Raw genomic sequence first — 25620 nt, forward strand, 5'->3', positions numbered from 1 at the left:
TATTTGTTGTTATAGCGGCAACAGAAATACATCATCTTTGAAAATTTCAACTATCTAGCTATCACGGTTCATGAGATACAGCCTGGTGACAGACAGACAGACGGACAGACGGACGGACAGACGGACAGATGGACAGCGGAGTCTTAGTAATAGAGTCCCGTTTTTACTCTTTGGGTACGGAACCCTAAAAGAGAGGAAAAATGCAACACGGGAAAAACCTGCAATGGTTTTGAATTTCACGTAGATAAATTGAATGATTGTTCTTTTTCCTGTTTGTGCAACAACGAAGACTGCATGGATTATTTACAAGCATAATCGAAATTAAACCATCGTGAGTCATATTTCAAAATATTTAGATCACTACGGTTTCACTCACTATTATTATTAACATGTCGCCATGGGCGACTAAAAATAATAGTGAGTGAAACCGTAGTGATCTAAATATTTTACAGGCATGTTTAAAATATAAAACAAAGCCATGAAATTGAACTACAATTAAGATAAGGAACATAAAATTCGCAATTAATGCACGTTCGTGGTCAAACGCCTGCCTATTCATCATTTAAAAAAAATAACGTTACGAACAATGTTGGTATAATAACCAAATAGGACTTTTCAAATAAAACTAGGTCGACCAGTGGCGCTCTCATAAGGGTTCCCCTATCTATGTTTTCTATGATGATATTTTATGACTATGTGTTTTCTAATAAATCTGTACCTATATTAATATTGTTGTCCTACTGATTTCACTGGACGGTCGCGGTCGACCCAGTCTTAACGTGTTTTTTCGGCGTATTATCCGACAATTAATAGTATATTAGTGAATAGTGCAAACATTGCTTTCACTGATTTGGTATATAAATAGTATACATACCTAATTTCCCCGACTTGTAGCAGGCGTAGGCGGCTACAAATTAATAGTATATTACTGAATAGTGCAAACATTGCTTACACTGATTTGTTATATAAATAGTATACATACCTAATTTCCCCGACTTGTAGCAGGCGTAGGCGCCTACAAACTAATTGAAAGCGGCAGACGACAAACCCTCGTCAAATAATATCGAAAGATTTCGGTTCAGTTTATGTACATAGTCACATTCATATACCTAAAATAAAAGAACAAATAAGATTGGCCTGCAAGCGTAAGAGTAAGAATTATTCCTTAAACAATAATTATTATAAATCATTTCCTTTGAGCTTTGGGTTCAATTGTCGTAAAGGACAAAATGCTAGTTTTTAGGAGACGCGAAAAACAACGACTTTTTTAAATGTTGATATATTTTTGTTGTTTATCGAGCTATATTTTGATGTGTATTAGAAAAGTACTCAAAATGTTAGTCTCTCTAACCTAAACAACAACAACAACAACGAACAATCATATCTATAAATTAAATACTAAAGAAGTTAATGTCCTTTATAATTGATGGTCAACAACACTATGTCCTTTACACCCACGAAATTTTTGACAAGTTTGTGTATCTTATTTAGTAGGGGGTCGTAAGTGACCTCGCTTTCGAAGTCGCTGCATCGTTCTGTTGTGCTTTTATTTGATTGCATTATTATTAATGCCATCAAATATTAGCGTCCTGAAAAAAAAAATTGGCTAATATATATTACTAGCGACCCGCCCCGGCTTCGCACGGGTGCAATGCTGATGTATTATACATATTTATAAACCTTCCTCTTGAATCACTCTATCTATTAAAAAAAACCGTTAAAATCAGTTGTGTAGTTTTAAAGATCTAAGCATACATAGGGAAAGACATCCATCCAGACAGCAGGAAGCGACTTTGTTTTATACTATTTAGTGATATATCAATCAAAACAGTTACGACAGATTGTGCCTTTGTTCGTAAGCTCAAAATTTATTGCTCTAACATGGCCTTCTACTCGGTAAATGAGTTCCTGGAGAATTCATGTGACATGTGAACAAGTAGATTAGATTAAATAAATTGTGTAATTTTGTATTGTAATTAGAATTATATCTTATGTTATTGTTATTATTTTCTTAATGAATTTGAATTATGGAATTGTTGACATTATAAATTTATAGTTATGTGCATTTTAAAAATATTGACATGTGAATCTAAATTTATTATCATTTTGTAAGTAATTATTGTTATGTAACTGACAGTGTATTATTAATACCAATAAAAATTATATCTATCTATCTATAATGCTACGAGTATCTACTAGAGAAAATAATTCCAACTAGCTGAACAACCGTTTGAGTTAAAAGGCCGGTTTGGATAATATGATGCTATAAATTATCCGGTCCGAAAACACGATCTGTTAGTTATTTATATACCCTCCTCACACACGTGAACCACAATATTGCACGCGACACTCGTTATATCTGAAACCCCTTAATGTAATTGCTTGACTCCTCAGGTGGTGGCGACCTATGTGGCGGCGAACAAGTCTTTGCAGTTCCATCCAGACCGGCCTATACACTGGGCGGGCGGGAGCACAGACCCGCCCCGTGACACCCCCGTTTGCGGCTTCGACGGCTCGCTGTGCCCTGACAAGTGTAAGAAGTTATTTGGAATGCTCGCCTTTAAAATACCTCAAAGATCGATACTTTGTTCGTAGAAATTTAAGGTTTTAAGCTACGTTGGCAGCTATTTTAATAGCCCAGATGGCGCAAATGTTATTTTAAACGTCAAATTTCAATGAGATTATGACGTAATAAATAACACTTGCACCGCTTGGGCTATAAAAATCGCTGCCAAACTTAGCTTTGTGTAACTCTAAACATTTGAGTGACGCTCAGATTATAGCAAAAAAAAAAACATTTATTCTGGCGAAATAGACCCTATTTTACTTCTTTTTCCATAATAATTATTACCACACGAAGGAACCTCTAACATTTTTTTACTCATTGTTCTTGTTAATCTAGGCCGATTTATATAGGTTTTAAACTCATCTTTACTGAACTGCTCTAGTGCCAGCAACCTCCCCACCTCCTCATGCACCGGCAACATACGGCATTCCACAAATAATTCTTCATAGTCACTTTTTTTACAGCGAGTTTTAGTTTTTTTATCGACTAATAGTTTCATAAAGCGTATTTGTAATGATTTAATCCTGTCTAGACAGGTTTTAAATGTAATTATATTTTGCCTGATGATATGCGGTCACTGCAGGAATGTTAAATTATTATATTTTACTGATATATAATATGATTATTTAATTTCAATTTGTCTAATTCAATTGTTCGGTATGATGCAATAAACAGTACCGGGGAGAATTATAAATAACTACTCTAAGAACAAATTAAATTATTTTCTATGAAAATATTTTAATTTGTGGTTTTTTCAAGTAGACACACTACTATTTAAACTATAAACCGAAATAAATGTCATATACGACATATGACGACGATATGTTTGTGTTTTTTTCTTAGTATATGACATTTATTTCGGTTTATTATAAATAACTACTTTCATTAATTAGAAAATGTTATAAAAACCGAATGCTGCTAAAGCAGATGTTTTTCTTTTAGGTACTTTATAAACAATTTACTTAAGGCAAGATATAAAAAAGCAACACCGTTCAACCTACCTTCTTACTCGTAAAACCGCAAGAATAATTAAAGAATCACATTACGCCAGGTCCAAACCTACTGCAACACCATTTACTTTATATTTGTGTGTTAAACACTCGGAATTTTATTTTATCTCAACTTTTGTACATTAAGCTGGTTAATTTTAATTTAAGCTCATTTCCGGCTTACATCAACATAAGCGTTGTAGTTAGGAACATAATACATGAAACCCTCCATTTGTGTCGAGAATAAATGGCTGAGAATTCATGCCTGCCCATGAAGGAAAGCCTCGTTAAGGCCATCTAGTTGGTGTGGTCCCGACTGTTTATTAGCGGATTAAACTGATGCGCTTTGCTTTAAGTGTGAAAGTCTCGCGTAGCGTACTTACCCACCAACCTTCCCGTTAATGTTTTCTGTTAATTATATTCTAAGATAGCTTAATGCGACCAGAATAACAAAAAAAGTAAAGATATTATTAAACGGCCTGAGTAGATCAATCGCGATTGACAATTAGACGTACAATTTATTACGCTGTAATTTTTTTTAGTACAATATTGATGCCATTGCAAATTTCTTTTATTAATACTGCCAAAGAAAAATTAAGACCCGAATGTCAATGATGTAGGAAAACAACCAAACGTAGTAACTACTATTCACAACGCCTTTAATCGGGGATATAAACAGATAAACACGGTTGTGTAATCGTTTCCAAATCGGGGATAAACATATTTATGTTGTATATCTAGATTTACGAGAACAAGTTAAATATTTATTGATCGAACAAATTCATTGAACAGGCCTCGATAACATAGAAAAACAGCCTAATTCTAACAAAGCGTTCCAATCGATGAGCGATTACCTAACTAAAATCACATGAAACAAATCGCATTCTGAAATTTTTTAGCTTTTTTCAGACCAATCCATATCCAATCCAACCCAAGGGGCGTAAAGATTAAACGGAATAGATCAAGCGTGGACCGAGACGGTAATCGAATTCGATTCTTGCTTCGTTACTGCCTGCTGGAATCTTACTTTGAGAAGTCTTTTATGTATTTACTAAATGTCTGATATTGCTTGTTACTCTATATAGGGTGGTTAAAAAATAAGTGCATTCCTGTTGCCAGGGAGGTTTTGGGATTATACTTAGCAACTTTACTAAGGGACCAACCACGAAATCGCGAAATAAAAATTTACCCTCCCATAGAAAATGGACCAGCCAAAATGTATGAAACAGCCAAATTGTTTTCTGCCATTTCTTACATTAAAATTTAGCGACTTATTTACCGAATGGAACCCCATTCAGTAAATTGGTGAAATAATCAATGAACGTTGATTTACTGAGTTCGGGAAAGGCATTTCCTTAACGAATTCGTACATTATTAAGAAGAACCTCTTGGGTAGTGAGTAGTATCGATGAGTCGGGCCTAATTATTGGCCTTTTAAGATTGCGAGTGTGTGTTAGGTAAGATAAATGCGTAGGTATATAAATAATCCATTAAATAAATTGATAAAAAAATTCACTGAGAGTCGAGTAAGCGTCGATAGCCCAGTAAATAGACTAGACTACGGCGATCGGGCAGGTGTTCCTGACCTAAACCTAACCTAACCTAATAAAAGTCGCAAATTTGAATCATGCTTCCATTATTTTTTCAATTTCAAAATTGTACCTTTTTTGAGTTTGGTTTTGTGACGGCAGCAATCATGGACATGTTAAGTTCAGTAGTGCCCAGTAATGGACAGCAAAGGTGTAATGCCTTATAGCTCACCATTTATGATCTTTACTAGTTATTATAGCATAGTGTTGTCACTTTAAAAATATAGTTTCTGTTTCTTAAAAATTGAGTTTACGAAAAAAAAAATACATAATTGGTTCTTGCCCATTACTGGTGCCACCACGTACAACCTAATAATACAAAGGATTGTTATATACAATGTAAAATGTATGAAATTTAAAACTGTCGATAACTAAATTATTGTTTTGTTACAGCGCTACCCGTGTACGCCATTCTCAGTATCGTTCTCAGTTCAGTGGTGGTGATACTGGCCATTCTGTCAGTATTTATCTACAGGTACTTACACTTTGCGTATAAGTTTTAGAATGTCAAATTGATTTAAACTAACACGATTTTCACTCATAATTTTAAACTAGCACGGGACTTAATCTTGTAAAAACTTACGTTTATTTATGGCCTTCTTTAAAAGTTACGGTTTTCTTATTCTTTGTGAAATAATATTCAGTATTAGCTTCTGATTTCTGATGCGAGCTGTTTAAAAAAGTGAACAAAATTAGATTATTAATAATAAAATTGAGAGTAAACTTTGGTATTAATACACAACTTTGGGACAAAACAAATTATATAATTATTAATTATGTGGCGGGGTGGCCTAAGGGTTCACGGCGTTATCCCGGATCGCTAAATACGCCGGTTCGAATCCGGCCTTCACCACTGGAGGCCTTCGTCACACTTTCTGTAATATATGACATCTCGCGCTGTGCGCGCGGCAGCACCAACGGGCTCCTGAGCGCGGTCGCAGGGACTAATGACAGCCCGATATTTCGTCACTGGGCGAAATCGCACGTGCCCCATGCCCACTATGAAAAGTAACTACACTACTACTATTACACACTACTACAATACAAACTACACTACACTAGTACTAAATGTAACTTTCGAATATGTAACTTAATTTTAATTTAATTTTAATAATATGTACCTACTTCTATGGATATATAATCCGAAATAAAAGCTTTTTAATTTTTATAAATTTAATAGTTTATTTATTGAACAGACACTACAAGTTGGAAGCCGAGATCGCCATGATGACGTGGCGGGTGAACTGGAGCGATGTGCTGCAGCCAGGGGCGAGGCTGCGCGGGAGCATGCACTCGTTGGCGCGAAGGTATAGCAGTGGGGTGAGTCTAGCTTTCTACTTTCATCCGCGGGCGTCTGAGAATAATGGAGTGTTTTTTTTTTTGAGTATGTTCTTTGAACATGTGTAGGTACTTAAGTTTCTAGGAATATCTTACGCTTAGGATATGCTCATTGAACTAATATTGTAGGGCTAGAAAAGAGATTACTGTAATTTTCATGTCGAGACAGACATTAAATGTATACACAGACTAAACACGATAATTTTGCAAGATTGTTAACCCCATAACAGAATCAAAGAACGTAAATATGTAAATCAAAAGCTACAGTAATTATACTGAGTTTTGTATATAATTATAAGACATTTTTACTGATGTAAAAAGTTTTAAATCATTAAGCTAGGCCTGGGTAAACAGGTGCTCAGCACTATTGGTGCTTGAAAATGGAGACCTCTCACTCTTTCTCTCTCTGTCTTTCTCCATGTTGCGAGACCGTAAAATTAGCTTAAGCTTAGTGAGACTCGCAATATTTTAAATTCGAAGTTTTAAATCTTTAGAATACCTAAAATTTAAAAATTAACACATAATAGTAATATGATTTGACACACAAATTGCCAAATATAAATTATCTTCATTTGTAATTAACAAAATGTTATCTCAAAACTAATTTGAAAGAACAGGCAATTAAAATATTAAGCTTTCTAATGTAGTAATCTAACTATATTTTAACAAGTACCTAAAGATAAAGGAATAATTGACATAATGAATTATTATGTAACATATATTTATCTATTACGTTTAAAGTCTTTAAACCATAGAACTCCCACAACTTAATCAATATGTTAAATACCCTACTTCTTGAAACGACCTTTAAAGTCCGACCTCGGAGGCGGGCTTGTAAAAAACATTGCCCTTAGCTGTACAAACTTGCTTATTACTGGCTTATTAGAACTTATGATTAATTTATTTTTAACTGCTTAATTTTCACTAATTTTATGGAGTTCTTTAAACGCTGTTCACTACTGAACAAGAGGCCTAAATAATTGAGGCAGTTTTTTTTTTATCTTCGGATAAGTAAATTTTTAATGAAAATTTCGAAGAACCTTTGTTGTTACGTTAATCGGATTTACTGTTTGCCAAAGTTCTCATACCTAAATGAGAAATACGGGCAAAAAAAAATTATATAGACATGTTTTTCATAGAAGAAAGTCTGCGTTCGGTTTCCTGTGAAAGCTATGTTCTTGGTATTTGTCGCTAATGGAATAAAGTTATCGTGAGTTCTTTTATGTCGATATTGTATCATCCTAAATCGTACGAATTACTTTAATCTTTAATCCAGATCCTTATTTATTTAATCCAGATTTAACGCGAATCAGTACCTAAATTGCTTTCATTGTACTAAGAGCTCTAAACGAGTTTAAAATAGATTAAGACTTACACAATTAAGCTATGAAACGTTTTATTCGCAGACGGCGTACTCAGACGAGGCGACGTCATTGGCCGGTGACCGACAGATCTACACTCCTTGCGGGCTATATAAAAGCTGTAGGGTGGCGCTTAAAAAAGTTGATAAACAGCGTATAGACTTAACAAGACCGTTGCTACTCGAATTGAAAAAAATGAAGGATTTGGATCATGATCATTTAGCAAGATTCTACGGAGCGTGCGTGGATCCACCCCATTGTTGTCTGCTGACCGAATATTGCCCCAAAGGGTCCTTACAGGACATTTTGGAGAATGACACGATCAAATTGGATTGGATGTTCAAAGTCAGCTTGATGCATGACATTGTTCGGGTAAGACATTTATTTTTAACTAGCGAAATAAAAAAAAGAATTTTTAGAGCTTTGAATTAAACACGTCATTAAAATATATTATGAATTCTTTTGGATCCGTATTTATAATCCACTTAAGATTTTTTTATTATTTCAAGTATAAAATTCAAATTTTATTATTAATAAATTCTTAGTAGGAGTTTAAGTTATACTTTAATATGGGTATTAAATTAATTTTACTACTGCGACCATTTATATTATAATCTTTTACCATTTTAATGAAAAACTTCAACAAACTGGTTTTAACATGGCAGGGAATGCACTTTCTCCACGGAACCGACATCAGGTCCCACGGCAACCTCAAATCCAGCAACTGCGTCGTTGACTCCCGCTTTGTCCTGAAGATCACCGATTTTGGTCTACACGCTCTCCGCACCACCGAAAAAGATCCGTCCGCTCATAGCTATTGGACCCGTAAGAAATTTGCTTATTTTTGGACATACTTTGCAGAAAATACATATTTTCAATATAATATTGTTCGCCGGTGTTAATGTTCAAATTTCTTGTACTGACTTATATTACTTATTTGAAAAGAGATAAAACCCTTTCTTGGCATTGTGTCTTACAAGATACATAATTTCATAAACTTTTTTTGTTCTACGAGCATTTATTTTACCCTATAAAGTGTTTTATGCTCTATCCAGGCGCAAAAAAGGCTTGAACTGTCGTTTTTTTTCATATACCAAGATAAAGGGAAAACCAGCTTATTACAATCAGCCGTTTAGTTGAAATGCTGTGGGTGTTAAACTTATACAATTATTTATTCTTAGGAATGTTGTGGACGGCTCCTGAACTACTACGCATGGAAGACCCACCCCCCGAAGGCACACAAAAAGGAGACATATACTCGTTCGGAATCATCATGCACGAGATAGTTAACCGGCAGGGCGCATTTTGGCTGGGACCCGGCATAGAAATGGGTCCGAAAGGTGAACTATCATTTAAAATTCATATGATTGCAATGCGTAAATATTTTGTTTATCCACACGTTCGTAACGTAACTTTCAGGCACACGTATGTATGATGCTGATCATAGTTTTTTAATGGCAAAACAAAAAGTTATAAGTCCCTGTATGTAGAACAATTACGCTGCGTCTTACGTAAGCGAACACTCGCGAACGCGTAGCGGGCCCACGGCGTTCGCGTTCACAACGAGATCGCCCACGTAGGACACTTCTATAGGTATCAAAGGATTGATTCACCCCGCGTTGCGCCGCGCCGCTGCGCGTTCGCGATACTTTAGAATGCGAACTGAAGAGATATTTATCTCCATTTGGAAAATAATTCCAGGATGGCATATACTTTTGGAGCGTTGTTTCTTTCGCTACTATTAATGCTGACTGTACCTAAAATATAATTTACACTGTGAGATATGCTGCACTTTCTTTAGGTTTTTATTACAAGTGTAGATATTCTGGTTCAATCCTCTGTTGTCTTTTGTGTTCCTAGATCTTTCTACTACTATTGAAAAGCTATCTAGCGAGTTAAAATCAAAGTTCATAATATGTTGTCACACATCCATAAATGCACATAATTTGTACATACATACATACATATAATCACGCCTATTTCCCGGAGGGGTAGGCAGAGACCACGGATTTCCACTTGCTACGATCCTGACATACCTCTTTCGCTGCATATAATTTGCACTGAGCTTAATTAATCTGTTTAGACTATACCTAAACCAGTGGTGGGCAATTTTTTTTTATGGGGGTCCAGTAAGTTTAACAGATTTCAGAGGAGGGCCAGAATTGCAGCTAAAATGCATTTGTTTTTCATTATTTAGCGGACCATATACTAATTATTTCGAATGACCGGCGGCGGGCCAGATAAAGTCCTTTCGCGGGCCGGAGCTTACTTTGCCCACCACTGACCTAAACAGTCCAGTAAACTATATTCCTTTTAGAAATGTCGAGCCTTCTTTGATTAAATGGTAATTCAATAGCGAACTAAGATAAAAGTTTATTATTACACATTTTTATCAACATGGGTACCTAATATAAAAAATTCTAAGTAGGTATGTTAATATAATTTCTAATGCCACCATCGATCTCCAGACATAATTGAGGCCGTAAAAGCCACAGGCCTCCGGCCGAACACGTCCTACCACCGCTCGTGTGACATTGACGACGCGCACGACCTCATGCGGCGGTGCTGGGCTGAAGACCCCAACGAGCGCCCCGTGTTCGCGCACCTGAAGGGCGCCGTCCGTCGCCTCAACAAGTAATATTTATGTACATGTAACTTCATCTAATGGGTGTGTGTCTGCTTTCATTTTACTAATGTAAAGTTATACTGTTTTTAATCGTTTTGTGTTCTCATTCGTTCAATTTTAGCTATTGTTGTTGTTTGTCCTAAGACACCCCGGAGGTACATAGGGCCTCCACAAGATTAGCTATTGCTTTCTTTAAAAAAAATATTTGCTTCATCTTTATTTCTACAATTTCTATTAAGTACTAGTTTTTCATTGTCAATAAATATCTGTATTAAATTCTACTAGATAACGTTAATTTGCTCATTATTTTTAATAAAACTTCATGTTAAACCAAAATTGTACATTATATTTTTCGGTTCGTTTGACCATTTAGTGAACCATAAACAACTACTTACCATCATAAAAAGACTAGAATATACATTTTCCTTGAAAACGTCACACTTTAACTATAAGTAAATTAATATTTTGGGACAATCGTACAAAAATCGACCACAGTATGCTCCTTGGCTTGTGGTGCTTCCTTACTTTTATAAAAGGTTAATATACTGTATTTTTAAATGAACCCACAATTTCTAAATATAGTAAAACATAAGTTGTTTTATAAGTAAACTTAACCGGGAAACGAATTTGTTGTTTTGTAAACTCCAGCAGAATTAGCGATATAAACCATTTATACGTTTCCGTAATCCACCGTTGACAGTTATACTTATGGTCAAAAACGAATATGTGGGGCGGGGCATTTTCTATGAAAAGGGACCTTATTGTCGATGGCGCTTACGCCAGACAGCGTCGCGCGGCATTGTATTTATATCGGAGCATCGTCAATAATAGCGTAAGCGCCATCGACAATAAGGTCCCTTTTATAGAAAATACCACATAAGATCTTACCACTATATGTTTACGCACTTACTTCTTATTGAATAGATAAGGATCTTATAACCTGAATGTACATTTGAGATATCGTATATTGAATCATATTATATTGCCATAATAAATTAAAAGCAAACGTAATTGGAAGTCTTTTATAACAATCCTCTTACAATGCGCTAATCGCGCTATCACATTAAACAAACACGATCGTGAGTAAACACATTATATCGGCTCAGATCAATACTTTTGTGGACTTCATTTCCACGTAATACCTACAATAAATATGTATCTGTAATAATTTGCGGAATACGCGTACATACTAATCAGTTTACTTAAGAACGAATTTTTGTAAAAATGACATTCGCATTGTGACTGCAGCAGCATTTTATGGAGCGCTATTATTGTTAATTTTCTTGATACATTGCGTTGCTTTCGTTGCCGCATTATTAACGGGATTTAAACGTTCAATCCTTCACTCATTTTAGTTATCAAGTAGATTGACAGTAACTCCAAGTTTGTCAACGCCGCAGCAGAAACGTTGCAACAGTAATGCTGCTGAGTCGACATCCAAATATCACTTTAAGATATCACTTTGATGCCTGGCGTTACCTATCTTTTAAATTAAGACGAAAGTGGAGGACCCGCGCGAAATCGCCTTTTCACAATGTAGTCCTCATTTCCCTCTAGATATTAACATTATTGAAAATATGTTAACACAGTTTGTTGCATATCAACCACAGCTATGCCCAGGACGTTTGATTTTTTTATTCGAATTTTTAATTATTATTAGTTAGAAAATTAGAAAGCATTTCGAATATTTTATGAAACTGTTTTTCGCTCCTAATTTTTACAATTATCAAAAAAGTCGAAAATGTCAAACTTAGGGGCATAGCTATAACCATAGCTAATTAATTTAAATTAAATCAAATTATGTACAAATATTTGCCATAATGTCAATATCCAGGGAGAAAAATGGGGACTACGTTTGTATGGAGAAGCGGCCGCCCCTTTCCTCTTAATTGTGAAAGTAAACCCTTGTGCATTTAATCTAGTTAGTGCTGCATGTGTTAACATATTTAACTTCCTTGCGCAATAACTACTACGAGTATGTACCTACTTACATAATTTATTATTTTTCTTGACAGTTCAGCATCTCCTTTTCCAGGACAAATGACAATATTATTAACATGTCATAATTTGTTACAGATCCCAAGAAAGTAGTAATATATTGGATAATCTGCTATCCCGTATGGAACAGTACGCTAATAATTTAGAAACATTAGTTAGTGAAAGAACACAAGACTATTTGGAAGAAAAGAAGAAGTGCGAAGAACTTTTATATCAGTTGTTACCAAAGTAAGTATAAGTTCTGTTAGCAACCTATGTACTTACATTACAGATACGTGATTGAGACTAAGAATTGGTACAATAAGTAACACAAATTAAGGCGTAGAGCCTAGATAATTATTGGTAGTTTTATTAATTTAATTACCTACCATCAGAAATCGTTTAATTTTCTTCGAATTATTTGCGTTATGTTTAATAATTGTATAATGTATATGTCATGGCCAGATCATAGATTATGATCATTTCATGAAATGCCATTTAAAAATTGATCATGATTAGGTTAGTTTTTGAGTTTTTATGTGGCCAACCGATCATTTCATAAAATGATTGTCACACCATGATGTTATCAATTTTAAGATGCCTGGCCACATGATTACAACGTCGCTCTCAGACTAGATACGTAGGTAGATTTTTTTACCAATATTTTTTTCGTAGGTCAGTAGCCTCTCAACTAATAAATGGCCAGTCAGTCGTCGCGGAGACATTCGAGCAAGTCACCATCTACTTCTCTGACATTGTGGGCTTCACCGCGCTGTCCGCTTCATCCACGCCGATGGAAGTTGTGGACTTACTCAACGACTTGTACACTTGCTTCGACAGTATTGTGGAGAATTATGATGTTTATAAGGTACCTACGAGTTTTTATATTTACGAGTATAGAATGCTTTTTTTCTTTAAATTTTTTATATGGACAAAATTCGAAGTGGTACCAATATAATTCCACATTGAGCTTTGGTTATCCTTACTAAAGCCAGCTACTTACACACCTTCGGCGAGATATTGGGCGCGTGACGTTCGGAGCAATTTTGAGATTAGGGACCCCACAAATACATGGAATAGAGTATAGGAATATAAGAAAGACTGTATTTTGTACTACTTAACAAGAAAAATTCAGAGATCTAGGAAGGCGTAAGTGTTTTTTTTTTTAATCTTAAAAAGTAATAGAAGACGACATGCGACAGTAAGAATCTAAACTTTTCAAACCTTGTTTTCTCTTTAATTAAAAGTTTACAACTTCCAGTGGAGTTCAGGTCTGGACACAGCTTACTGATGTGTTTTTTTTATAATTTTTCTTTGTGATAAAAACTAAACGTTAAGCGGCATGTTGCAGTATTTGTTTTATAGATAACTGTATTTTTTGAAACTAGGTAACTAACAAGCTTAAATATACTTACCTATCTGAATTACTACGAACTACCCTTTCTCATAAATCATATCACTCATTCAACAAAGATATCAATATCGCATCATCTTGGTAATAAGTAGATCATTAAGCCGGGATTCCACCAGTGTGCGGCACTGTGCGGCACAAGTACCTATATTTTTGTACTGAATAAAGCTTGAACACGCCAAAACGTAGGCACACATTTTTTGCTTATAATTTTTATCACGAGTGGTTTATTTTTATTTGTTTGCTTAAATTAAAATCGCTATAGCATGAGGAACAGAACATAATGATACCACAATAGTTGTCAATTCTATAATTCCTTATCATGATAACGAGCTTTAAGCAATGACGGAGCGAAACCACTATGCTCCAATAGCCTTGGAAAATTCGATTAGGCTAAAGAGAGTGAAATTATTAATATATCAAGAATCGATTAGTTTTTGTATTTTTGAAATGTTATGGAGACGTTAATAAATGACACGAGATTGAAATGAAAAAAAAAAAAAAGCTAGGAACATACAGCGCTCTTACATAAAGACCGAAACCTATCTTTTATTATGTCGTGCAAAGTGCCAGTGTCCTTGTCATCAAAAAGTCTGTGACATGTCAAATCCTGAGGCTGAAATGAAATTCTAATATGAAATTAAATTAAATAAGCATGATAAACTATAATATTTTGAACTATATTCAATATTTATTTCGCTCCAGGTGACCTATGTTTTCTATTTATTTGTAATTTTATGTGCCCAAATTTTGGCGAGTTCAAGCTTTATGCATGCCGCTCACTCGTGGAATCCCGCTTTTATAGATACAAGTTGGGATTTTCGCTTTTGAATATACATTTAATGTTTGTATTTTTTTTTGTACTTTAGAAAAACTTTACATCTTGGGCCCAATAACCCGTTAGATTTACAAATACAGTACAAATACAAATCGTTTATTTACCAAATATTTTACAAGTTGACATCACAGGTTGAACAAAAAATAATAAATTAGATTTTACAATTAAGCTAATATCCATCGGCCCCAAACTAGGCGCAGCCTGTATCTCCGGAACCGGGTAAATACAATTTACTGAGAAATTTTAACAATACTGAGTATGATGGCCATTGATTGAACGAGAGATATCAAATATGAACTATAAATTAATTGAACTACAAAAAAGTGCATGCAGGAAAATATATGCAAACAAAAAAAAAATACAATCAAAATAAAGCATTCAGGAGAGACATGCGTAAGGGGATTTTTTTTTTAGGCGTGGTGTGTGTGTGTGTGTGTGTGTGTGTGTGTGTGTGTGTGTGTGTGTGTGTGTGTGTGTGTGTGTGTGTGTGTGTGTGTGTGTGTGTGTGTGTGTGTGTGTATACGCTACCTAAGTATGAATAATTTCTTCTGTCTGATTGTAAGACTGAGAAAGAAGCCATTTCTTAGTTTTCGATTTTAAGATAGAGCAAGAGAAGTCATCAAAGTTACATAATTTACATTTCGTATTCCTGACAAAATTACGTGTGCTAAAAGTATGTTGTAACTTTTTAATTCAATCATGGTTTCGTTGTCCACTGAGCTCTCTGCGATGTAACCAGAAGCTTAAGGCTGTAAATTCACATTCAGCCTCTCGCCGAATGGTATAATCAGGCTGTAGGTATTCAAATAAAACATAATAGCTTCATCCGCGGCTTTTCCCTGTTTTTTCCTTATAGCTGTGATTATCTGTTAAACTTTGTAGCTTATGATAATATCTTCCGACTTGTGGTATTCTCATGTCGCGATTATTACGATGTCTTTATTAATTTTATATCTTTGTTATATAGAATATCTAAACTAAACAAATAATTATACGACATTAATAATGAAGATACATTATACGGTACGTGCATGTCGCGTTGAGTGGCGAACGTAAATGAACAAAACAAATCTCTATGTATAAATGTACCCAGGTACAACGCTTGTCCACCTTGTCGCGGAAGTTCGCTGGATGCGGGTGGCACAAGACCGGTCATTGTGGCACTCTTTGGGGGAGGCCTATGTCTAGCAGTTGACGTCCTCTGGCTAATATGGTGATGATGATGACAACGCTTGTAAAAAATTCATGTTTAACAGGTGGAGACCATAGGCGACGCTTACATGGTGGTGTCGGGACTGCCCGAGCGTAATGGCACGCGGCACGCATGCGAGGTGGCCCGCATGGCTCTGGCCCTGCTCAATGCCGTCCGCCGGTTTCGCATCAGACACAGACCGCTTGACCAGTTGAAGCTAAGGATAGGATTGCACTCTGGTAAGTATTTTATAGGAGCAATTAAATAGGACAAATCGCTAAAACCTATGTATATAGGTCTCATCTCTTCATGGATAATGTGCTTCAGTGAACTGCCTAACTACCACTTTAACCTAAGTTCCTAACTACAAACATATGTGTGTTATTACTATTCACCAGACTAACACAAAATTTTATAAAAGTAGACGGCAAAATACGTTACTTTGCAGTGCAGTTTAATGTACTTTTACATATTTTTATTTCACGTTTTGCTGCAAAAATGGCGCGTCACTCTTATAATCAATAATGTGGGCGATCCCAAAAATGTCGTATCAAATGCCTTGAAAACGGATCCAGCATCGATGACATCGCGGTATGAACGTCACGTATCCTGCAATAACCCATGTCAGCAAATAACTAGACGAATCTTGGAAATATGTCTCACACAAAAGGGAACCTGGCTGTGTATTCTCATCGGTTCCAGGCCAATGTAATGTGAGTTTTGAATGATTCACGGTTAGTTTCACTAGACATATTGACCGGGATATAATACAAAAGGTAATCACGGTCTATATCCCGGTCAATATAAGTCCAATGTAATGTGACTCCGATCGTTAACGACTATGAGCATCGGTAAGTGCTCTTAAATTATCTCATATTATAAGCGATCGCCTGGCTCAGCTGGCAATTGGAACGCCACCCCTGTATTCGCGTAGTCTCATCCCTATTTACATTCGTGGAGTATATTCAACCCGTCTCATTACCCAGCAAAGTGGGTGGTATAAATAAACATACATAATTTTGCCAAATGAAATGAGGCCTGAAATAAATTCTGCTAGCCTACCTTGTGATTCGAATGACAAATTGCTTTCATTTCATAATTTTCTTTTAAATTTAAGAATGTGTATCGAACATAAAAAATCGTAATCTAAATATTTTTTCTTTGGTAAATAACCCAAGGGTTCCGTATTTTTTAGTATTTGTTGGTATAGCGGCAACAAAAATACATCATCAGTGAAAATTTCAACTGTCTAGCTATCAAGGTTCATGAGACAGACAGACAGACGGACAGATGGACAGACGGACAGCGGAGTCTTAGAAATAGGGTCCCGTTTTTACCCTTTGGGTACGGAACCCTAAAAATGCAAAATTTTATCTCTTCAATATTTTTCACAGAGAAGTTATTTTTTATATGAAAACGTACTATCTTCTTCTTATTTTTTAACTGATTAACTATAAATGTAGTTTTTTTTTTTAATGAAGCTTTATATATTATAGTTTATTGATTTACCTCACAATTTCATTTGGGTTTAACACTCTGTATGCATAGACAAATTCTTTAAAGCGTCTTCGATCGTTATGTATAGGTATATCGTCGGCACCCAGCTTTCTAAGAACGTTGGTAATGGACTTTCAATAATTTAATAATATACGATTTTTCTAAAACGAATATTAGCATCACGATTTGAAATAAGAAATTTGATCGGATCATATAATACAGTTTATATATTTAGTGTTTGCTAGGCCAGGAAATAAATGCCCAAAAAAAGGTATAGAGGGAAATGCAAGAAACACAATTTTTAACTTCGTAGCTTTGTTTGGACTAGTTAGGAGATGAACATATCAAAATTCCCCGGCCATAACCCTGGTGCTGGGGGGGAGAGGGGGTTTGAAGGTTCCATTTTTCGGTTTTTCGATTATATCTCGGAAACTATGCGTCTGAGCGACTTGGCCACTTATACAAAATGAAAAGAGATTTAATTTGTTACAAGTTTCATTCAGTCAAGTTTTTCGATATCTTGTATAGTTTTTGAGATATCCGCTCTTCAAGGTTTATTTAGGGCTCTCATTTTTATCTTGATTATCTACATAGGTGAAGCTGCTAGGCCGGGTTTGGAATCGTTTTCGTATAAATCGGGGAAGCAAATTTTTTTTTACTTAATTCGTAGGCTATGTGAGTGCAGTGAGTATGCACTTTTGTCTCAGGCGATACCGCTTGGCACAATTGTTTCTAAGGTCAAACAAAGCTGATTTGGCCCAGTGGTAGCCATGAGATCGTACCGTGCGTACCCCCCAAAAAAAAGGGGGGGGGGGGGGGGTCGGCTCCCCAGGTCCAATCTAACTATGCTATATTTCTTCCTACTTTTAAGCTTAAACTGATAATTTGTCATTAATAAACATTAAATTGTATTTGTCGTTTAAAAGAGAGCAATAAAGTAAAAGATCAAAAGAGCGCAAAAAAAAATTTCTCGATCTACACTGAATAAAATAATGGCGTATTTCATCTCAAACAGGAAACTGGAGCGGCCAATTATAATCATAATGAATCCAACCTATATTCTTTTCAGATATGAATAAAAACTGCCACTTGAATTTTCACTTCGTCTTAGAGAACAATTTATTTAAAAAGTAGAATATTCATTTTCATTTCCGAATTTCAAATAGAATTTTGGTGAGGAAAGTCTTTAATTTCGTTTGTTCTTTCAAAGGGTGGTGAAATTAGCATTTAAAATACCGAATGGATATTTAACATCATCAGAACAATCTTTCAGAACGCGTTTGATCGTTAGTTAGTGATCATATCTGTTGTATCAGTCATAAGGAAGGAATTTGTTGGTAATATCCTAATACGAATAGCGGTAAAGAACATTTTGATATTTAGCCTAGTGTATTTATTTACGAGTATGTAATAGCTATACCAGTTTTTGTATTTTTTTTTAATTTAGTTGTGATTGCTTTTGCCACAAACGAATTGAATTCACAGATTCGACTCGACTCATCAGTTTTTGTGTATTTATTTACTTATGTAATAGCTATATCAGTTTTTGTATATTTTTTTAGTTGTGATTGCTTTTGCCATATAAACGAATTGAACTCACAGATTCGACTCGATTAATCAGTTTTTTTATTCAATAACGTTGAAAGCAAGGAGGGTCGAGTCCATAAGGCTCCGAATCTCCCGCTGTAATCAAATATTACGAGGCACGTGCCGACCTGAATTATGACCTCTACATGACTGTCACATTACATCCGCATGCAATGATGGAGCTTTATGACCTCATTTACGTACTTACTGACATTGTTGCGGATTCTGGCAGTAATATCAAATTTTAGCTGCACTGATGTAATAATATGAAAAGCTTTATGTGTAAGCTGTGTTCCATTACAACTCTAGTGGCTTTTCCTGGCCAGGATAACCAGGAAGACTGGAGACAACCTGGCAAAGTTCATGGTCACTGGTAAGTGGAAGGAAAGAGAAGGGGCCGCAGTCCAACGCGGTAGTAAGACCATGTCCCAGAAGTCGCAAGAGATCGTAATGCCTGGAAATCTGCCATCCGGAATCATGTGCTCCACGTAGGAGGTCACGACCCTCAGCACTGAGGAGAACGAAGCAAGGAGGTCGAGGCTTTTCCTGGCTGATGGATCACAATCACAATAAGAAATGGTTGAACTATTTTTTTATCAAGCAGATACGTCAGCAAGCGATACTACAAATTTTAAATTAAACATTTACCGCTTCGGGCAAGATTCGAACTTGTGACCTTTTGGAACACCGGTCCAATCGCTCTTAACAAACTGAGCTACCGAAACTTACCCTAAAATGTACGAAATTTTCCATTCCTTCCTTTTTGTCTGCACACCTTAAAAAAATCGTTTTTTTTTCAGGCTTTTACCTTAGGGAGGCGCATTTCTGTCTTAACGGCACCAGTCATAAGTTATATTGATTTATTACATATAAGATTTTTAGATTTATATGTCGATAAAGTGGGGTTTTTTTATTTATTTAAAAGGAACATTTCTTATGTGGAATAAAATTAATCTTGTACCTTTTCGTCAGTCAGTCCTTATTGACATACATATATTATTATCAGTTATTGATTGTTTCGTTACCTTAGTTATTTATGCTAAACATCTCGTTTGTAATTTGCTAAATAACAGATTTATGTATCTTTTCTGATATAAAATTTACCAAAGTTGTCAACTTTAATTTGCTTAATCATAACAGTTACAAAATTAAGCTGCATAGCCGTCATTGCGTTCGGAAACCTAATAAATCTAATTATGCTGCCACCTGTAGGCTCGTCACTTGCCAAGTGATGATCGAACGCTTTTTGCGCAGACTTGACAGCTTGAGTGGGTAATTTAAGTGTATCTCTTTCCAACGCTATTAAGATTATAAAGGAAAATAACGCTATCAATATCATTGCTATTTGATTATGGTAGGCAGTTGTTACGAACCGATGGCCGATGGGGCAGAAAGGTTCTCGAGTGGCGACCACGTACCGGAAGACGCAGAGTGGGAAGGCCCCAGACTAGATGGACCGATAATCTGGTTAAAGTCGCGGGAAACCGTTGGTTGAGGGCAGCGAATGACCGTTCGCTGTGGAGATCCTTGGGGGAGGCCTTTGTCCAGCAGTGGACGTCTTTCGGCTGAGATGATAATGATGATGATGAGGCAGTTGTTACGGTTGAAGACGTTTGTTTAAAAATAAAAATAAATTAATGCATAATTGTTACTAAACGTAACCAAATATTAAATAAATAATTTGTCACCATGGAATATAATTGTATAATTTTATTAAAGTAAAGACAGCGACGGAATATATTATATAGACGAAGTTCTCAGTACATTTTGACTTCTGAAAACCACTGTCACATCGTAACACTTAAGTTATCCATTCTCCATAAAGTAAATATACCCCGCCACAGCTTTAAATGTTACCCAATACACAATTTTCTGCCTTTAAAAAAGTCAATAAAAATGACTAAAGTAAAATTTTATATTTACCACGGTCGCGCCCTGACAGGAAGCGGCCTGAGCCTGGATTAGTATTGGAAACCTATGTCGCCAACACGCACACCGCACACTACTACAAACACAAACACAACGCTATCTAATGGGGCCTGTAGACGGGCCACATTTTCACTGCAATCACACTCACATGTTAGAGAAAGACACCAATAGTTGCCGGTAGCAGTGAAAATATTGCCCGTCTACAGGCCCCATAAAGGGATGATTGGCCATATTTTCTTATTTCGAAAGAGATTATGAACCTTCGCCCATTACAATAATTTGAACTTTACGGTAAAGGAAATTATGTCGAAATTGCATCTACGTTTTTATTCCCATCTAACGTCGCATAGTTGAGCTACAATCACAGAAGTTCTGCTACTCCGTAACAGAGGGCTTAAGTTATTAGAGAACGTTCTTTAATTTAACGCTAAATAGATATCAACCTTATTACATTTAAATAAAGTTGATTTTTATACTAAACAATCAAAATATCCCAGCGAAAAACAAAAAAGTAGAAAATATTGAACTATTAATGAAAAACTAATTAACTAAGCGATGATATGAAATCCCTCCATGTGTGCTGATATTTCTTGTCCGGCTGAAGTTTTTGCACTCCAAAACAGCAATACGGCATTTTTGTAATTTTAAACGGTGTACTGAACTGACAATAGCCTGTGGTGAACGTAAGTGCAGCTAATCCTAACGCTGCCACACGCTTCACACGTACATTTCTGTTACTTCTTTGTTTTGTGGAATTTACATATTTGACGTTGTCACACTGCGCGCTGTACAGTTGAGCCGCTCGCGACACAATAGCCGTGAGGACATTTTTAAGCTAGACATAGTCAGGGTTTTTCTATATTTATTCTATAGTTCGTTGAGTAGACTTGTGAAAGAAATCCTGACTTTTAAGTATAAAAATTGCTAGAGAACCGACAGCCATAAACCACCAATCGCCGCCCTCACCCTTATAAGCGCCTTAATTTTATAATGGGCACCGCTTCCGATAAATTGGTTGTTTTATTATATTTATATGTTATTTATTATTTACTTGTTGTTATTTTCATTTTTCATTTTTTCATTATTTCCAGCTAACCAGGGAACCCCACGGTATCCTTTCTAATAAGACAATGTATTCCATCAGGCCCCTGCGTCGCCGGCGTGGTAGGCCTCAAGATGCCTCGCTACTGCCTCTTCGGAGACACAGTCAACACGGCCTCCCGAATGGAGTCCAATGGCGAGGCCCTCAGGATCCATGTCTCGCCGACGACTAAGGCTCTACTGGACAGTTTCGGGACATTCCAGCTGGAGCTGAGAGGAGAGGTTGCTATGAAGGTAAGAAAACGAAATCGTGAACATGTTTTTTTCTGTATGTATGTCTAAGCTAAGTGATATTTACCAAAAATATGGGACACAAATGATTTCAAAATGACTGTATCATCATTATCCTACAAAAATATCATTACCCTTGCCATACCTATTCACAAATTCCCCGGAGATGCCGCTTTATTAGCATCTCATTTTTGCTAATTGTGTAACCCGTGTCAAGTTCCGTCTAAAACCATAGCTACTGAGCGGAATCTCCTGGGAATTTGCGAAGTGCTTATAGCCAGGGGAATGATATTGCTGTAGAATGACTCAAAAACGAATGGTCGTGCGCTGCTCTCATTTAATTGATTTGAAATTTTGTTCCAGTGGCCATTGGTTCTATGAGTAATGTGCCCTGCCTACTGCCACTTAAGTCAGGAAATTTTCTGGGTTATGACTACGACCTTGGTTCACTTTCTTATATCCTTATTTCAATTTCCTTATCGTATAGGAAATCCCTTTTAAACTGGAATATGCTTAAAACATAATTAATTGGACATTTTTTCTGCAATTTATAAGCAACTAAAAAGGATATCTTAGTGTTTCAGTTATGTAAATAAATATTTTTAATTAAATAACCCCGGTTTATAGTAGTGTGAAAATATCACTCTTCCCATTGAAATGACGTCGACACAAATAACTAATTAAATAATTGTTCAGATAAATTGTGTCTGGAACGAAATTAATTGTACTTATTACGCTACCATAGCTCTTTCCATTGAAATCAATCCATTATTAATCGCTGCGTCGACACAAATAACTAATTAAATATTGTTCAAATAAATTGTGTCTGAAACGAAATTAATTTTACTTATTACGCTACCATAGGTGGCGACTTTTGCTTAGGTAATAATATAGTTTTATCTCAAAAACGGAATTCATGCTTTTAACATAATAAACAATTAACATTTAATTGCAAGATTTAAGTGCAGTCGCATAGCTCACCTATCCCTAAAGACATATGCCGTTAATTATTATTATTTATAAAGGCGTTACTGGGCTTAATTAGCTATGACTACTTGAAATAGCTATGGTTACACCGAAATACTACCAAAAACAACCTACGTAATTTGGTCGGGTTATTTGTTGCCTTATATGGTTCATGTTATACTCATGTCCCAGAGCCTAACTAGCGCCACCGGAGAGATTAGGAACTATTATTTAAAGCTTAAAGCGGTCACTTTTGCAACAATTCTGCCATAAGAGATTGGCATCCTTTCTATACCATCCATAGTATGAGGTCTCTAGCGACTTTCATATTGATTGTCACTGTGACAAGGTACGAAATGGGTCGGTTTTTTTTTGTCTGTACGTAATATTATAATTGTAATATTTGTATATGCTTGTTACAGGGAAAAGGAACTCTAGTCACTTATTGGTTGTTGGGAGAGATAGTCGATCCGAACGCGCCGCCTCGAGAAAAACCGTCGCTGCCAAAGCTTCAAACTCAATCCACTGAAAGTGGAGGATCTATTTCACATCTAACTCCATTTCGACAAAGACTTGATGGATCCAGGTCATCCAGCAGGCGGGGTTCCGGCATATTTCAGCAAAGAAACAACGACTTCATTAAACTAGAAAAAGAAGCGCAGCCACTGTTACAAAATTTGAAAATACAAAGACAGCAGTCAGACCCTACCGAACCGGTCACCAATGGCGTGACATCCGCCGAGGAAACGGATAAACTCAGCGTTTCTAATTCTATATCACTTAATGTCAACTCTTTAAATCACAATTCGGTCAGTCAAAGCGGCCAACCCAAAGTTAAACTGAAGGACTGCCAAATGTACTCCATAGGAAATCATAATTCGAATAAAGTAGGTAATAATAACTGGATACCCAAGTTACCGCAAGCAAGTTCTTTCGATAATGGCTCCAGAAAGAGTAACCATTGTTTAAAAGACTATAGTAGTGTTCCTTTACTGTCTAAAGCAGATACACCAAATGATTCGAACGTTTAAAGCTATCATGAATATTATGTACTTAATAATATGGCAATTTCTAAGAGAGATTTTGAAAATGTAAAGCCTGACCAGTAATATAAGATCATTGTCAAGAGGGCGCTGTTATTCTCGCGTATAAGGGTGACAGTTCAGTACAGTATGAAAAAAATTAGTTCCAGTGAAATTCCGCAACATGGCCCGTGATCATAAATTACTGGTTAGGCTTTAAGTGTGACTATTCAATGTTTTAAATGTCGGTAGTCATAGTATGTATGTTGTTGAAGTGTGCTCAGTTATCGTCTTCTCCTACATTCCTTTACATGCTTTGTAAGACTATCCTGCCCATGGGTGTGATACTTTTTAATAATATCTTGAAAATGAACATCGAAATGTAATTCATTTTCATTGGCTGATGGTTTGATGAATTGTCGAAGCAGTACTTAGAAATTTATTTATTTTCACAGTGTTTACATAAGGCTGTAAATATACTTACTTATTTATTGTAAATATTATAGTATTAAATGTAACGTCGTTGTGATCTTAGCAAAAGGTATTCTGAAAAAAGTAATTATTAATAGTAAATGTAGACAAAGTAAAAATTAAACCCTCAATGTATTAAAAACGTTATAGCAAATATAAAGAGTGAGAAAGATTTTTTTGTTTTTTTACCCAAATTGGAAATACAACTTATCAGCCTTTAATAACGTACGTGAACGTATTAATACAATATTCTCTCGAAAGCCTTATTGAAATTTACATAATTTGAATGGAGAAATTAATACAACAGACACTACAATAACAACTAATTGCTTTTGATTGAAAGGCTTAAATTATAGCAACCCTCCAATTGAAACTATTGAGTTACCAGGCTTTTCATAAAGTTCCTAATTATTACCAAACAACCCGCAGAACAAAACACAAGTGATGGAATATTATACGAGTCATTAAATTAACAAAGGTAAAGTAAGACTTAAAGATCATTAAGATTTATATATGTACTTGAATAGGTAATAGGTGTTAAAATAATTACTCGTTTTTCAATAAATGTCAATACAAAAATAAAATACAATAATTCAATAACTTAAGACTAAACTCTAATAGGTAATAGATTTATATAGGTTTTTTTCTGGTGTTAAAATTCATCATTTCAGAGTTACATTGTCTTCGTGTAAAATTCATGGGTTAGGTTCGCCGTACTATAATGTCTATTTTCTTTACCGCTACTAGTATGTAGATATTGTAGATAATACCTACAAAATGGTTAACGGCGCGTCGGCTAAACTCGCAAACCTCGTAACTCCTCCGGAGGTGAGGTTTGCAACTTTAGGTATTGTTGGCTAAGGTAGTAAATCCCTAATGTGCTTGAAATGGAGTTACGAGGTTTGCGAGTTTAGCCGACGCCGCGTCTA

At 35.7% G+C, this 25620-nt stretch overlaps 1 protein-coding gene across 3 annotated transcripts in view; it reads left to right on the plus strand.

Annotated features, from left to right (window-relative positions):
• LOC134755617 (atrial natriuretic peptide receptor 1-like) overlaps positions 1-24863 on the plus strand; it is a 278568-nt gene extending 253705 nt beyond the window's left edge. For all 3 annotated transcript variants that reach the window (XM_063692118.1, XM_063692127.1, XM_063692111.1), the window contains 12 exons: positions 2395-2533; positions 5538-5619; positions 6341-6464; positions 7889-8215; positions 8509-8668; positions 9025-9183; positions 10312-10477; positions 12546-12695; positions 13122-13314; positions 15952-16126; positions 22045-22235; positions 23621-24863. In XM_063692118.1, coding sequence (XP_063548188.1) covers positions 2395-2533; positions 5538-5619; positions 6341-6464; positions 7889-8215; positions 8509-8668; positions 9025-9183; positions 10312-10477; positions 12546-12695; positions 13122-13314; positions 15952-16126; positions 22045-22235; positions 23621-24229 — 2475 coding nt within the window. In that variant the 3' untranslated portion in view covers positions 24230-24863. The remainder of the gene's footprint in view (positions 1-2394; positions 2534-5537; positions 5620-6340; positions 6465-7888; positions 8216-8508; positions 8669-9024; positions 9184-10311; positions 10478-12545; positions 12696-13121; positions 13315-15951; positions 16127-22044; positions 22236-23620) is intronic.
• Positions 24864-25620: the final 757 nt, after the last annotated feature.

The sequence above is a fragment of the Cydia strobilella genome, chromosome 1 (assembly GCF_947568885.1).
Source record: "Cydia strobilella chromosome 1, ilCydStro3.1, whole genome shotgun sequence".
NCBI lineage: Eukaryota > Metazoa > Arthropoda > Insecta > Lepidoptera > Tortricidae > Cydia > Cydia strobilella.